General features: G+C 40.7%; 1 protein-coding gene across 2 annotated transcripts in view; it reads left to right on the top strand.

Moving 5' to 3' along the window:
• The window catches only part of si (sucrase-isomaltase (alpha-glucosidase)), a 161,646-nt gene extending 151,372 nt beyond the window's left edge, over positions 1–10,274 (top strand). Inside the window, exons 48-49 of one of the 2 annotated variants that reach the window (XM_052017236.1) lie at positions 5,496–5,669; positions 10,072–10,274. In XM_052017236.1, coding sequence (XP_051873196.1) covers positions 5,496–5,669; positions 10,072–10,149 — 252 coding nt within the window. In that variant the 3' untranslated portion in view covers positions 10,150–10,274. Of the gene's footprint in view, positions 1–5,495; positions 5,670–10,071 lie in introns of those variants that run through there. The other variant, XR_007956451.1, reaches the window with a different exon arrangement.
• Positions 10,275–16,791: the final 6,517 nt, after the last annotated feature.

Raw genomic sequence — 16,791 nt, 5'->3', positions numbered from 1 at the left:
CTTGCAGCCTAACAGCATGAATATTGAATTCTCCCACTTTAAGTAATCCCCACACCCCTTCCTCCGCCCTCAATGCTCCCCCAACATGCCTCTTCTTTTATTCCCTTTCCTAGCCTCTCTTTTTTCTAACCCCCTTTTCTCTCTCACTTTACCTTTGACCCATCCCCCAGTGGATCTGCTCTCCCCTCCTCCCCTGCACCTGCCTATCACTCTCTCTTACCTGCATCTACCTATCACCACCTTGTGCCCACCCCGTCTCCCCTCTTTTGTCCACCTATCACTGCTCGGCTTTTCCCTCCTATATATTGTGCTTCCCCTTTTCTTATCTTCAGTCCTGAAGAAGGGTCCTGACCCGAAACATTGACCACCTGCTTTTCTCCACGGATGCTGGCTGGCCTGCTGAGTTCCTCCAGCATCATCGTGTTTTTCGTCATAACAATACAGAATATTGCCAAGGTGTGTCTTGTCCACAAAAAACACAAAAAATCCCATCTGACTAATTACTACCCAATCAGTCAACTCTCAATCATAAGCAAAGTGATGGAAGTTGTCAGCAACAGTCCCATCAACCAACAAATTGTTTTTCAATGCTCAATTTGGGTTTTACTAGAACCAATCTGCTCCAGATCTCATCATGATCTTGGTCCAAACATGGAACAAATAACTAAATTCCAGCTCAAGGCAGCTGTTGACTGGTGTGGGATAAACAGCCCCGGTAAAACTGAATGGGTGTCAAGGAGGAAAACACTCCAAAAATCACATCTTTCACAAAGGAAGATGGTGGCGGTGATTGTTGGAGGCTTGTCGTTCCCGGCAGCCCTCGAGGCAGTGTCCTTGGCCCAGTCATCGTCAGCTGCTTTATCAATGACCTCCCTTCCAGCACAAGGTCAGAAGTGGAGATATTCACTGATGATTCCATAATGTCATTCATAACTTCTCAGAAAATGAAGCGATCCAATGTCTGTGTGCAGCCAACCCAGTCAACATTCAGGCATGGGCTAACAAGTAACATTCACACCACACCCTTGATAGGCAGTCACCATCCCCACCTCCCCTTGACATTCAATGGTTTTATCCTGGAGGCATCAGTAGTCAAAACTGAACTGGCCCAGCTATGTACTGTAAATACTGTCGCCTCAAGAATTGGTCAGAGATTCCGTATCTTGCAACTAGTGACTCAAACTCCTGACACCAAAAAGCCTTTCCACCATGTTCAGAGCAGGAGTAGAATGAAATACTCTCCACTTCACTGGATGAGTGCAGCAACAATAAGACTCAAGGTGCAGCCCATTTGATTGCACCCATCTGTAACTAAATATTCATTCACTCCACCACCCTTGAATTGCGGCTGTGGTGTATAGCATCCAAAAGGATTCCAGCTATTCACCTGGGCTGTTCCAACAGTACCTCCCAAACCCACAACCTCTGCACCAAGAAGGACAAAGGTATCAAGGAACACCACAACCTGCAGGTTTCCTTGTTCTTTTATCGTTGCTAGGTGTTGTGGCAGGCACAGTAGTGTGGCGGTTAGCGTAACGCTATTACAGCACCAGCGACCCGGGTTCAATTCCAGCCACTGTCTGTAAGGAGTTTGTACATTCTCCCCGTGTCCGCATGGGTTTCCTCGGGGTGCTGTGGTTTCCTCCCACTTTCCAAAGACGTACAGGTTAAGAAGTTGTGGGCATGCTATGTTGGTGCCGGAAGCGTGGCGACATTTGCAGGCTGCCCCCAGAACACTCTATGCAAAAGATGCATTTCACTGTGTGTTTCGATGTACACGTACTAATAAAGAAATCTTATCTTCCTCCTGCAACTCCCTTCTGAACAAAACTATGGGGAGAGAACCTTAATCAGGAAGAAACAGCAATTCAAGAAAATGGCTCACTAGCTCCTTAAGGGCACTACATGCAGGTCTGGCCAATGATGCCCACATTTTGTAAATGAATAAAACAAATTTTAGTGCCCAGCTTTTACTTTGCTGTGCTGTCCAAAACCATGACTGCTTTGCTGTCTATAACTGCTTCTTCCTTCCAGTAGCTGAACTGTTTTTTCCGAGCAACCAGCTGCAGTATTGATTTTAATCCATAAATTTGGTCAAGCAAACTTTAACCCTCAAACACAGTTGAAACGTGCACTGCCAGGTGACTGTAGAGTAATATTAATTGAAGGTAGTTATACAATAACTCGCAGTCCAATCTCCCCCTTCCCAGTAGGAACAAAAGCTATGCCGTCTTCACAGAGTCTTCAATTATCTGGAATAAACATATTTTCTCATTTTCTTTCAAGACAATGATTACACAGAAAACAACACTTCACTGCTTCTGAATTTATATATCAGAGTCAGTAAGTTAAAAGAGTACTCATGCACTTAGGGTACTTTTAACTCAGTGAGAGGACACCATCAATAGAGGTTGCTGGTGTGCTAAATAATGGCCAGAGGAACTTTGCATCCCCCAAATGTACACAAATACAAAGAAGACAAAAAACATCCAGTTATCATAACAGAGCCAGAGTCAATGTCTTGTACAGCACGGAAATAGGCCTTTCCACCCAACTTAGGCACACTTTTCTATGCTCATCACATTTTCCTGCATGTGGCTCATATCCCTCCACACTCCATGTACCTGTCCAAATGCTTTTTAAATGCTGTGATTGTACTTTCCTCTACCACCTCTTCTGGCAGCTCGTTCCATACACTAACCACCCTCTGTGTGGAAAAGCTTGCCCCTCAGAGCTCCTTTAAATATTTCCCCTCTCACCTTAACTCTATGTCTTCCAGTTGTAGACTCCCATGCCTTTGGTAAAAGACTGATTATCTACCCTATCTGTGCCACTCATAATTTTATAAACCTCTATAAGGTCACCCCTCAGCCTCCTGTGCTCCAGTGAAAACATTCCCAGCCTATTTGGTCTCTCCTTGTAACTAAAGCCCTCCATTTCAGGCAACATCCTGGTGAATCTCTTCTGCACTCTTTTCAGTGCTACCACTTCCCTCCTGGAGTGTGGTGACCAGAACCGTACACAGTATTCCATGTGTGGGCTAACCAGTGTCTTGTACAGCTGCAATACTCAATACCCCTGTCTATGAATTCCCTTATGCTACTGCTCTGCACAATCTTCCAGCTGTTCTATGTTCCTCTGTATCCTTGGGCAACCACCCTCACTATCTGCAACTCCACCAATCTTCGTGTCACCAGCAAACTTACATATCAGACTACAGATCATTCTCATCCAAATCATATATATATATATGTGTGTGTGTGTGATAAATAACAACAATCCCAGCCCAAATCCCCACAGTATATCACTGGCCACGGACTTCCAGTCAGAAAAACAACCCTCCGCCACTACTCTCTGCCTCCTATCGCCAAGCCAATTTTGGATCCAAATTGCCAAAACACCTTGGACCCTATGTAGCCTAACTTTCTGCACCACCCTACTGTGCAAGTCCACGTACACCACATCTACTGCCTTGCTTTCATCATTTGTTTTTAGTAAGCTCCTCAAAAATTCAACAAGATTTGTGAGGCAGGTTTTCCCATACCCATAATCAGTTCGTGCCTTTTCAAGTGATCATAAACATTATCGTTAAGAATATTTTCCAAAAGTTTTCCTACTACTGACATAACGCTCGGCAGCCTATTAATGGCTTATCCCTACCACCCTTCTTGAATGTTGGAATAACTTTAGCTACCCTCCAGTCTTCTGATACCTCACCTGTGGCTAAAGATGATGCAAGAGGCTGTCAGAGTCCTAGCAATTTCCCCTCTTGCTTCCTATAACACCCTGTATTAGATTTCACCGGGCCCTGGGGATATATCCACCTTAATGTGCACCGACACTATCTCAAACACTTCCTCCTTCCTGATACACACATGTTGCAAACTATCAGCACACACCTCCCATAACTCTCCATCCTTCTTCCTGGTGAAAACTGACACAAAGTATTCATTCAGGACACCACACATATCCACCATTCCATTCAAATACTTCCCTTTTGGTCATTGAGAAGACCTACTCTTTCCCTAGCTCCCTCCCCTTCATAAAAGATTTTGGAATTCTCTTTGTTCTGTTGGCCAGGGATGTTTTATGTCTCCATTTTGACCTCCTTACTGCTTTCTTAGTATATCTCCTATTTGCCACAAAACAACAAATTTCATAACATACATCAGTGATAATAAACCTGATTCCATTTCTAATTCTAATCCTCTATAAACCTCAAAGGACTCACTTGATATAGTTTCCTATACCTGACATACGCTTCCTTCATTTTCCTAATCAAATGTTCAATATCCTTTGTTAACCAAGGTTCCCTAATCTTACCATCTTTGCTTCTTATCCTTACAGGGACATGTCGAATCTGAACTCTTACCAATTTGCTTTTAAACACTTCCCACTTATCGGATGTTGTTTTTCCCTCTAGGTCCAACCTTATCATTTTCCATGGCTACGTTACTGCATATCAAATTGTAGTCACTGTTCACAAAGGGTACCTCTACAGACACTACCACCACAGACACTACCACCACGTGCCCGTCCTCATTCCCTAAATTAAGATTGCATACAGCTCCCTCCCTAGTAGGACACTCTACATACTGCTTTAAAACCTTCCTTGGATGCGTTTAATAGATTCTAGTCCATTTAGTCCCCTTACACTAAGGCAATTCCAGTCAATACTGGGAAAGTTAAAAATCACCCTGGTCCCCGTCCAGTTTAGGTACAACCTGTTTTTCTTGTACAGGTCACTCCTGCCCTAGAAAAGATTCCAGTTATTCCAAATATCTGAAGACCTACCCCCAATGACTCGTTATCTCTGTCCATCCATATTCTTTAAATATATAAATTAGTACAACTGTATTTTAAATGCTAAACTTTATTAGTATCATTTACAACTCTCATTATTGATAGTATAAAAAAAGTGTAATTTTGCAAGTTGGTGTTTCTGCATAGCATTGGTATTGAGGGACACTGCCAGAGATGGAGCTGCAACATAGGCCTGATTTTCTGACTTTTGCACACCAGTTAAAGTATTTTTCTTTTAGAATCTATTAAATTAATCTTGATATTTTGTCATTAATCTGTAGAAAATTATTCCCCATATATTTATTTATCACTGATTCCACATGTTGTATTTCTAGCTAAGTGTATAATTTAGATAAGCATATGGAGGAATTTAAAATAGAGGGATATGTGGGAGGAAGGGGTTAGATAGTCTTAGACGAGGTCTAAAGGTCGGCACAACATTGTGGGCCGAAGGACCTTCTATACATAGAACTGTACTGTTCTATGCTGTATGTTCTGTTAGCACTGAAATTAAGTTCATGGATTTATCTTAATGTTACATTGTAGGAGTCTTGAATGACTAATCCTTCACTACCTTGTCTAAGTTTCATGAAATAATGTTAGGTGTCTTACATCCAATACCGTTGCTGCTATGTCAAAATCTAATTTTTGGTATGAAACCTGCGATTTTTTGTTTGTTTGTCCAATTACAGAATACTCTGAAAACTAAAATATTGCACTTCAATCAAACGAGTACAGCAAATGAGCTGAAACTGGGTTATCTTCAGGTCTGGGGAGCAGGAACTATTCCAATCAAAAATGTCACTGTAACTTATGAAAATGTAACATATACTAACATCAACTTTCAGTATGAACCTCAGTCACAGGTAAGGAAACAAAACTGCCATATGTTCATATAGCCTCTCACTGTGCATAACATTATTTAGATTTTAATTGACCATTCATGATATACTGATAAATTATCCATCCATATAGACCTATGATTACATGCTTTTATCATATGAAAGCAAAAGAGAGCAGTACTTAGTATAATATTGTGATGTTCAATGTGTTTTAATATTAAGCCAACTTTTAAAGGCAAATAAATGCTAAGATTCTCAGTTAACATGAATATGTAATTCCATCCAGATAAAAAGTAAACTATGCAAATTCTTATACTGTTCATTTTAAAAATAAATGATCTTTTTTATGGGACGTTCTTCCCTGTGTTGTAGTCCTGATTTACAGAAACACAGATTTGGAAGACAGACACAGAAATCAGTGCTGAAGGGTCTCAGAACTGTTTCCACAGATGCTGCCTTGACCTGCTGAGCACTTTTCCAGCAGTTTCTGTTTTTATTATAGAAGTCAGTGCATCTGGTTGCAGGTTTTGGATTTTAAATTCAGTAATTTGAATGAACGGCAGACTTACACTTTTTATTCCCATGATGTGATATACCAAGCTAGCAGCGAAATCTCAAAATTCACCCTATTATCTTCCCCAGTGGATAATGACTTAGTTTAGCAATGTGGTGGACATTCATTAAACACACAGAATTCATACTGAATCCAACCTCAGTTTGTTACTATATTTCTTCTCATGTTCTATCAGCCTCCTACAGGTAGCTTCAGTAAATCATTCCAAACAACACTTTAATATCCCAGCACTCATTTTTTAAACAAGATACTCATATCTTGACAGAACAAAATAGATGATATTAATTAGATTTCTTTGTAACAATTTATTTTAAAGCTATAACCAACAGTAAAACTTCTCTTATTGATCTTTAAATTCTATCAAATTGTGTCATAAGTTTCAATGCTAATAACAACAGATGGTTGAAGAGTAATCCATATCTCCTGTTCTCCCAGTATCTGCAACAAAGTTATTCACATCTCCTATCCAGGTAGTGCTGGAGCCTTGACTTAAGTTGTCCAATGGACAGAGTCTGGCCAGCCTAGATGTCAATTGAAAAGATTGTTAGGTTGGACATAAAAACAGGCTGCTGCTGATTCAGTTACACATGTTGAATTTGAACTTTTACTTCATTGTGCAGAGCTTACCCTGTTGTGACACCATGCGATTCCAATTCACTGATGTTTCCAGTAGAAAATATTACCACACTGTCCACCCATTCTGGACTGCTGGCAAGCTAGCCATTAGTTTTGAAATACAAAATACAGTAACAAAGGGAAAGGATGAGATGCTGATAACTATATAGTAGTAAGTGGTAAAGGGAATGCAGGTAAAGCCTATTAATTATATATTCCTCATAAAATAAAATCATTCCCATTTACCAAATTAACCCCATTGAGCAAAACTAATTAGCATCGATTTGAATGAATTCAAAATTATTTTTTGGGGAAAATTTCTAACTTATTTGAATGCTACAATTATTTGTCCCTTTTAACTGCTGTTGACTGGAGTATAGGAATATAATGTTTCAGATACATTGTGAGAAAGAAAGTAACTTTCGAAACAAAAGAGAGTCAAAGAATTCTATAAAAAAATAAAAAGCAGAATGCTGCTAGAATCTGAAATAGAGGCTTTGTGAATTAGAGATGCAACTGAGTTGGTATCAACTTTCACGCATAATTTGCTCTCTCTGGACCTACAATTATAAATATCAGGATCTTACTATCTTTTTATAGAAAATAGATGATGTCACAAGTAATAAATTCATATAAAACAAATCAAGTCCAATGTACATTAATGGATAATAGATCTATGTGACAAACCGTGATAATGAATGCAGTTAATCATAATCCTTTACGTAATTAAGGGATTTTGGGAGTAATTGTTGTCTTAGGTTGTGAGTCAATTAACATTTATCTGAATCTTGTGCAATTAGCACAAATAGTGTTAAAAATTCATTTTGGCATGTTTCTAGCCACAAGATGGCACATGACAGAACCAGAGGATCAAGGCTTGACTAACATTCATTCAAATTTGATTTCGTTGAAATGTGTAAAATTCTTATGGTGGTTGGTTGCAGGGATAAGGTTTCCCCTGGCTGGGAAGTAGGAACCAAGGGTCACAGTCTCAAAATAGCCTGGATGGGAAAGAAATTCTTCGCTCAGAGGCTAGTGAATCATCGGACTTCACTATGCGAGAGGGCTGTGGAGATTCAGTCACTGATTATATTCAAGAAAAAGATTGAAAGGTTTTCATATATTAAAGGACTCAAGGGTTATAGAGTTGATACAGAAAAGTACTACCAACACAAGACAATCAGCTATCATCTTACTGAATGACAGAGCAGGCAGGTGGAATGAAATGGCCTTTCCCAGCTTCTGTATGTCAGGCTCCATGTCCCCTCAGTGCTCTGCCCATTGACCAGGCACCCTGACACTGAACTTCCAGGAAGCTTACCATTTGTGGCACAGCTGAGATTCAGGAAGAAACTAGCTTCTGCATCTTCCCACACCACAGTGTTAGGGTGCCAGATGTGGCAGCTGAAGATATTAATGGTAACCGATCACTTTGCAATTGACAGCTGCAGAGAAGTCTGCCTTGAAGACAGTGTTGGTGCCACGTAGGTGGCATAATGAGTAAGTTTGTGGATGACCAAAATTGGTGGTATAGTGGACAGTGAAGGTGATTATGAAAGATTACAACAGGATTTTGGGAAAGTGGGCAAAGGAATAGTAGATGGAATTTAACTCAGACAAGTACAGAGTGATGGATTTTGGGAAGTTAAACCAGGGAAGGACATATATAGTGAATGGCTGATCGGGGCCCTGGAGAGTGTTGCAGAACAGAGGAGATCTAAGGGTACAAGTACTTAGTTCCCTGAAAGTGGTGACATGGTTGGACAGGGCGGTGAAGGAGGCACATGGCACGTTTGCCTTCATCGGTCAGGGCATTCAGTACAAGAGTTGGGATGCCATGTTACAGCTGTACAAGACATTGGTGAGACTGCACTTGGAGAATTGTGTGCCGTTCTGGTTGCCATGCTACAGGGAGGATGTGATTAAGCTAGAGAGAGTGCAGAAAAGATTCACAAGGATGTTGCCGGGTCTGGAGGGTTTGAGTTATATGGAGAAATTGGATAGGTGAAGACTGTTTTGAAGGATGCTGAAGGGTGACCTTATAGTGGTTTATAAAATCATAAAGGACATAGATAGGGTAGAGTCACAATCATTTCCCCAGGGTAGAAGAGTCTAAAACTAAGGCATAGATTTAAGGTGAGCAGGTAAAGATTTAGAGGGGTCCTGAGGGGCAACTTTTCACACTGAGGGTGGTGGGTATGTGGAACAAGCTGCCAGAGGAAGTAGTAGGGTGGGTACAATTACAATATTTGGACAGGTGCATGGATAGGAAAGTTTTTAGAAAGATATGGGCAAATGTGACTAGCTCAGGTAGTCACCTCAGTCAGCGAGTTGGACCAAAGGCCTGCTTCTGTGCTGTATAACTCTCTGCCTCTTCTATGACTCTATGACTTAAGCCGTGCATGCACATGCCAAAACAGGGGCATTTTGGTGGATGATGCCATGACCAAGCTAACACTCAGAGAAGTCTAATGCACCATGATGAATTTACTAGGTGAGCACAGGAGCAAGATGCCAATGACTTTTGATTGCTGACAGTCTCTCCACATTCCTCCCTCTTGAAGTATTACTTTTGAAGGGCAGGTTGAGGATGATAATGGGCCTTACTGTGCCACTGGTGGGAGTGGTTGAGGGGTGGTCTCAGAATTCAGACAGGAAACAGATCAGAATTCCAGCACCACAAAGATGATGGGTGAGTGGACCTGAGAGATGAAGATATTGACTTACCTGGTAGGCACCCCATTGCAGCATTGTGCTGGAAAAACCACTTTGTCCCAATAGAACTTTGCACTCCCAGGACAAGGTCATTCAAGTTCCTGTCCAATACTCCAAAAAGCCACGTGTCTTTTGGAGGAATGACAGGAAATGGCAATAATCCCTTTCATTTCTGTCTGTCACATGAAATATTCTGCCAATTAAAGCCAATAATGCAAAGACTGTATAGTAAAGGGAAAGAATATGAAATGATGGAGTAGGCTTTAATTGAACCAAAGCTTGCCCCCATTATGCTGGGATATTCCTCATGCAATTTCAACAAAAGAATCTCTTAAAGTAATGATTACACTGAAAATTAAAAGTACCAATTTTTGGTATCTGCTCTGCATTAACACATTCCTCTTCCTTCACTAATTCTTTAATGGGAGCATTTTAAAAAAGTATTCAATATCACTCAAATAATGGACTTTACACTTTAAAGAAAACAGCTAATCTCATTTAACTGTCCTTTTTCATTGACAGGAACTCTCTATTGAAATGATAGACGAAGTCTTCTGCATCGATAAGCCATTAACAATTATTTGGAAAACAGAACCATGAATATTAATTTAGTAAACATTAAGGAGCACTATTGGCATGCAGATAATTTTTTTGGAAAAATTTCATTATTACATTTTGATGAATGAAGACTTACAAGGAACTTTGTGAAGAAAATAAACAGAGTACAATAATTAACTGTTGGAATTTTTTTTAATGATTGTAAATAAGCTTTCTTTTATTGCACTTTTGAAATAGGGAGTTCATCATCATTACTGGAATTTCACCAGAATTGTTTTTATGCTTGCATTGCTACAACAAGTTTGTCTGCAAAGTTGTAGTTATTTCAGCAGTGTTGTGTACATAAATATGATGATATTTTGTTGGCTGTGCATGTGGGAGGAATGACAGTTGGTCAGAGCTGTTCAAGAGAAATTCGGCTTTCTCTTAATGGCTTGGTCCTTTAGAAGTAAAAAGTGCTTTAGTATCAGTTTTTAAGAGAAAGGGTACCATCATGTAACCACAACTATACTAAGAGCTATACTAAGTTATATACATTTTCTAAAGTCTAAGTACAAAAAGCAGTTTGCTAATGTTATCAAACATGAGAAGAAATGCTGAATACAGCTGTTTAGTAGTAGAATACACTTCCATGGAGAAAAACATGAAGCAATGTATTTATGAAGGATAATACAATGGCACAAGAAACACCCTAAATGATATTCTTAAACTGAAATGCAGAAATCTCTGAGGGTCCAGATGCACAAAGGTTGAAGATAGAAAAGCACATTGGAAGAGGGAAATGGGATTCTGGATTTCATCAGTTATGGGCATAAAATATAAAGCAAGGAAAATATATATCAGCAAGGATATGAGAGCCATTGAAAAGATACAGAAATAGCCAACAGTGAGATTACAGTCAGAAAAATTGTCTAACAAATTAGAATTACTATCTATTCATTAATGCATTAGGAGTTTCTGCCAAGGCCAATATTTCTTACACATCCCCAATCCCTCTTGAGAATTTAAGTGAACTGCCTTCTTGAACTACTGCAGTCCACTTATACTTTACCACCCTGAGATATCAGACTTTACATGCACTTTCAATGAAGCTTTGGTGAGCTACAGTCATGCTTTTGGATCTGGCACACTATGCCATCACGGTGCACAGGATGTGGAGGATCCTTCAGGGTAGTGCATAGTCCCGAATGATGCCAAGCTTCTTGAATTTTGTTGGATCTGCACTAATCCAGGTAAATGGAGAGTCTTTTCTGGATGATGCAAAGACTTTGGAAAGTCAGGACTGGAGTCCCTTGTTGCAAAATATATAAATCCTAGTGTGTTACTACAGCCATAGTATTTACACAATTGTCTCAGTTAAGTTTGTGGTCAGTGTTCACCCCTATATAACTGACAATGACAGATTAGACAATGACAAATGTCAAAGGGTTGTGGTTAGACTCTCTGTTGGACATTTTGCTCAAATTCAAGTCAGCATTTAATTTTAATGTGCCATCAAATCAATTTCATATTAAATATTTTCAAACACTGAAAATAAAAAAAAGGAAAAGACAAGATAACAGAATTGCATGGATATGGTTAGCGTTGGATGCTCTAATGTCTATTGGAATTTCTGGACAGTTAATATGTGACCTAGCCGCTGAGTGTTGTTATATTACATATGGAACAGAAGATGAGTAGTGAGAGACTATCGTCTTGAGATGATGTTACTCCTCAGTATATCCTAGAGCCATTTTAGGACCTAGCTTTGTAGTTATATTGACTTGTTGATAAATTGGAAATTATTGCAGACCAACAAAGGGCCCTCTTTCAATTTTTACTACCAGTTATTTTTCTGTTTTAAGGCTGGTAATGATGCAAACTGTCTACCCTGAAGTGTTTTGAGTGCTTTCTTGACACTCACTAACATTCAACAAACTGGTGCATTTTCTTCACTATCCCAACAAGAATTATCAGTACAAGCACCACCACTAACCTACTGAGTAAATTAGTGCATTCTTATTGGCTCATGAAAATGATTCTGCACCAGCTAAAGTCAACTCAAACATATCCAGTTTGTAAATTCTTCCCTCTAACCAAAATATACTTTCCTATGATCAGTATTTTTCACAAAATCAAATAAAGTATTCCTTATATTTCCTCATATTCTCTGTTATACTCTGTTTTCCTGGAACTGACTTCATTTCTAAAGTGTCCTTAAAGGAAAAGGCAGATTGACTGTTACATAGTCTTTTCAGGTAAATTCCAAAGCATGATTATAACCATTGATTTTGAAATGCAGTCACTGTTGTACGGAATTGCATGCAGCAAATATATGACAAACCATGTTATATATTGACCAGATAACATGGTTTGGTGACATTGACTAACTGAGTGATAAATATCAGCTTTGATGTTCCTATCAGAGTATCATTATAGCATAGGTGGAGGCCATTTGGCATGTTGATGCCTTGCCAGCTCTGAAAACAGCAGTCCCATTGCCTGCAAATGATTCACTCTCAAATGCCTATCCAATTCTCTCTTGAAAGCACTGATCATTTCCATTTTCACCATCTTTACCAGCAATGAATTCCAGATCACAGTGAATTGAGTGAAAGAATATCTTCCTTTCATTCTCTTTTTACCTTTGGTCACAAATATTAAATCTGCACACTTTGCTGCAATATACATTCACACACGGGTATCTGCTGAACATCCTGTGCCAGCTCAGACCTGCACAGGATATATGAACCCAATCACATGAAAGCAGATGTTGCTACTGCCTCAAGGAAGAAAAGTAGGAAAGTCAAGTTATATTTAGGTTATATGCTCGTGTCAAACACACCTTTTACTTTGAAATTAGTGCGCACACACACACACGTAGCAGTGTATATTCCACCCATGGCAAACGTCAAGCTGGTACTGGGGGAGCTGAGCACCGTGATCAACAGTCATGAGACAGTGCACCCTGATGCCTTCCTGATCATTGTGGGGGACTTCAACCAGGCTAACTTGAAGAAGTCTCTGTCCAACTACCACCAACATGTCACCTGCAGAACCAGAGGAGACAACACACTTGATCACTGTCACACCACCATCAAGAACGCTTACCATGCCATCCCACGCTCACACTTTGGCAAGTCCGATCACCTGGCTGTACTTCTACTCCCAGCATATAGGCAGAGACTGAGGACCTCAGCACCAGTGGTGAGCACCGCGAAGGTATGGTCAAGAGAGGTGGAGGAACGTTTACAGGACTGCTTTGAAGGGGTGGACTGGACCATATTCAGGGATTCATTTTCAGATCTGAATGATTATGCCACAGCCAACACTGACTTCATCAAGATCTGCGTGGATGAGTGTGTGCCTTTGACAATCTACCGAATTTTCCCAAACCAGAAGCCCTGGACGAACCAGGAGATTCACAGTCTGCTGGGGGCTAGATCTGTGACATTCAAGACCAGCAATCCAGAATCCTACAAGAAGTCCAGGTACGACCGACGGAAGGCCATTGAGAGCAAAAAAGGCAATTCCGAGTGAAGCTAGAGGCACAATCGTACACTCGACAGCTGTGGCAGGGTTTGCCTGCCATTACTTCCCATAAGGCGAAAAATAACAGCATAAATGCCAGTGATACTTCACTCCCTGACAAGCTCAATGCCCTTTATGCACGCTTTGAAAGGGAGAACACTACTACACCCAGAGCAACTGGCGACCCTGTCATCACTGTCTTGGAGCTGATGTCCTAACATCCTTCAAGAAGGTGAACCGCACAAGGTGTCAGGCCTCAATGGTGTACTTGGCCAGGGACTGAAAACCTGTGCCGACCAACTGGCTGGCATGTTCAAGGACACCTTCAACCTCTCACTGCTGCAATCTGAGGTTCCCATCTGCTTCAAAAGGGCAGCAATCATTCCAGTGCCCAAGAAGAGCAGGGTGAGCTGCCTCAATAACTATGGCCCAGTAGCACTCACATCTACTGTGAAGAAGTGCTTCAAGAGGTTGGTTATGGCTAGAATTAACTCCTGCCTGAGCAAGGACCTGGACCTGTTGCAATTCGCCTAACGTCACAACAGGTCTACAGCAGATGCAATCTCACTGGCTTACTTCTCTGCTTTGGAGTACCTAGACAACCTCAAGACATACATCAGGCTACTGTTTATTGATTACAGCTTGGCATTCAAAATCATCATTCCCTCAGTACTAATAACCAAGCTTCAAAACCTTGGCCTCAGTATCTCGCTCTGCAACTGGATCCTCGACTTCCCTATAGGGAGACCTCAGTCAATGCAGATTGGTAATAACATCTCCTCCTCGCTGACTATCAACACAGGCGCACCTCAAGAATGCATGCTTAGCCCACTGTTCTACTCTCCCTACGCTCATGACTGTGTGGCTAAGCATCCATCTAAAAATTTGCCAATGACACTACTGTTGTTGGTCAAATCTTAGCTGGCGATGAGGAGGCATACAGGAGTGAGGTAGATCTGCTGGTTGAGTGGTGTCACAACAACAACCTCGCACTTAACGTCAGCAAGACCAAGCAGCTGATCATAGACTTCAGGAAGGGGAAGTCAGGAGAACACACACCAGTCTTCATTGAAGGGTCAGCAGAGGAAAGGGTGAGCAGCTTCAAGCTCCTGGGTGTCAACATCTCAGAGGATCTAGCCTGGACCCAACATATTGATGCAATCATGAAGAAGGCACGCCAGCAGCTCTACTTCATTAGGACTTTGTGGTATCGTGGTAACCCATGGACCCTACCTTGTTATTGCTTTTTTTGCCCTATATTTATTTTTGTAATTTATAGATTTTTACGTCTTTGCATTGTATTGTTGCCGCAAAACAACAAATTTCACGTCATGTGTCAGTGATAATAAATCCGATTCTGATTCTGAATTCAGTTATGGCGACACTTGAGGCTGCTCCCAGAACACTCAATGGAAAATGTTCATTTCACTGTGTGTTTCGATGTACATGTGACTAATAAAGATATCTTAATTGTTTTAAACTATTCTTATTCAGAGGCACCAAAAAGCTTAACAGCTTTTTAAAAGTAAATAGAGGCTGTGATTTGCCATTGGTCAAGCTTTCCTCAGCAATGTCATGGATGTGGCTGGTGTTTGTCTTCCCTCATTCCCTGTGGCCCCCTTATCTCTTCTCCTTCCCCTCCCCTACCCTCATGAACTAACCATCTATTCCTCACCTCCTTCCTCTTATCCATGGTCTACTGCCCTCTTCAACAAGATTCCTTCTTCTTCATTCCTTTGCCTCTTCTATCACCTCTCAGTTTCTTTCGTCACTCCCTTTCATTCCCCCCCCCCACCTACCTTCCCCCCTCACCTGGACTCACCTGCCACCTGCCAGCCTGTGTTCCTCCCCCTCCCCCGACCTTCTTATTCCGGCTTCTGCCCTCTTCCTTTCCAGTCCTGATGATGAGTCTCGGCCCAAAACGTCAACTGTTTATTTCCCTCCATAGATGCTGCCTGACCTGCTGAGTTCCTCCGGCATTTTGCGTGTGTTGGTGCAGTCCTGTTTAGAGCAATTGTGCATCTTCAGCAGCTAGATCAGGTGGCAAACCACACTCAGCAAAATCCAGGCCACTACAATTAGAGGAACACTGCAACCGGTGAATGAAATAGATAAAACCTGTTACCACGCCATGATTGTCTGAAAACTTGAACTCTTTCTGTAATGTTGAATTATTTGCAATCTCTTTCCAAATCTGTTACAAATGTATTGAAATTGATAATATCCATTTAGATAAACCGAAAATCGGTAGAGAACAACTGAGAGAAATTGTTAAGGATTTGCAGGTAATAGCCTATTATCCTTTTTTGCCAACACACCAGTGTGAAATTTTCTATTTATCACACAAGATGTACTTGAGCCTCACTGTGAAATTACCATTTTGAGAGTAATATCTGCTGCAACTTTGATATAATGTTAAATTACAATAAATATTACAGCACAAATGTTTTATTATTTAAAAAGGTTCTAGTAACATTTCCGCTTGTCTTAAATCTATAGTCTCAGAATTTAATCTACTGGTGCTAAATTATCAGACTGCTTCTCTGACACCTTGCACTAGATGAGCAGAAATTTACCCCGACTGAATATTGAGATCAAACTCTACTATCATAAAGTCTGATCCCTATCCACTGACTCATTTTCTCTTGCTAGCTTCGCCCTGAAACTATTCACATCACTGGTGTCACATTTGACTCCAACATGAGCTACAGATCACACATGCAAGCAATCACTAGTATTCTCTGCAAAATTGTCTGAGTTTGCCCTTCTTGAGGTCATCCACTGCAGAAACACTCATCACAATCTTTATTATCTGTTGAGTAAACTATTCCAACACATACTTGGCCTACCTCCTTCAGTTAATCATCTGCAAACAAGGTCATCCAAAACTCCATCTAAATCCTAACATAGTAAGTTATGTTTATCCATCACTTCTAAGGTTGCTACAATTCCAAAGCTAAGTTTGCTGATCTGTGTTGGCCAGACATTAAAATTCTCACTCTTGTTGTCAAATCCCTCCATGATGTCACTTTCACCCATCTCCGTACTTTCTAATAACCCTCCAAAATATTTGTACTCTGCCAATTCAGGCCTTTCGTTCTTCTCCAAATTAAATGCTTCACCATTCCCGATTGCTCCTTCAGGGACCTAAAACATTGGATATTCCTTCCTAAA

Source organism: Pristis pectinata, chromosome 6 (genome assembly GCF_009764475.1).
Source record: "Pristis pectinata isolate sPriPec2 chromosome 6, sPriPec2.1.pri, whole genome shotgun sequence".
Lineage (NCBI taxonomy): Eukaryota > Metazoa > Chordata > Chondrichthyes > Rhinopristiformes > Pristidae > Pristis > Pristis pectinata.
This window is presented reverse-complemented; position numbering and strand designations above follow the sequence as displayed.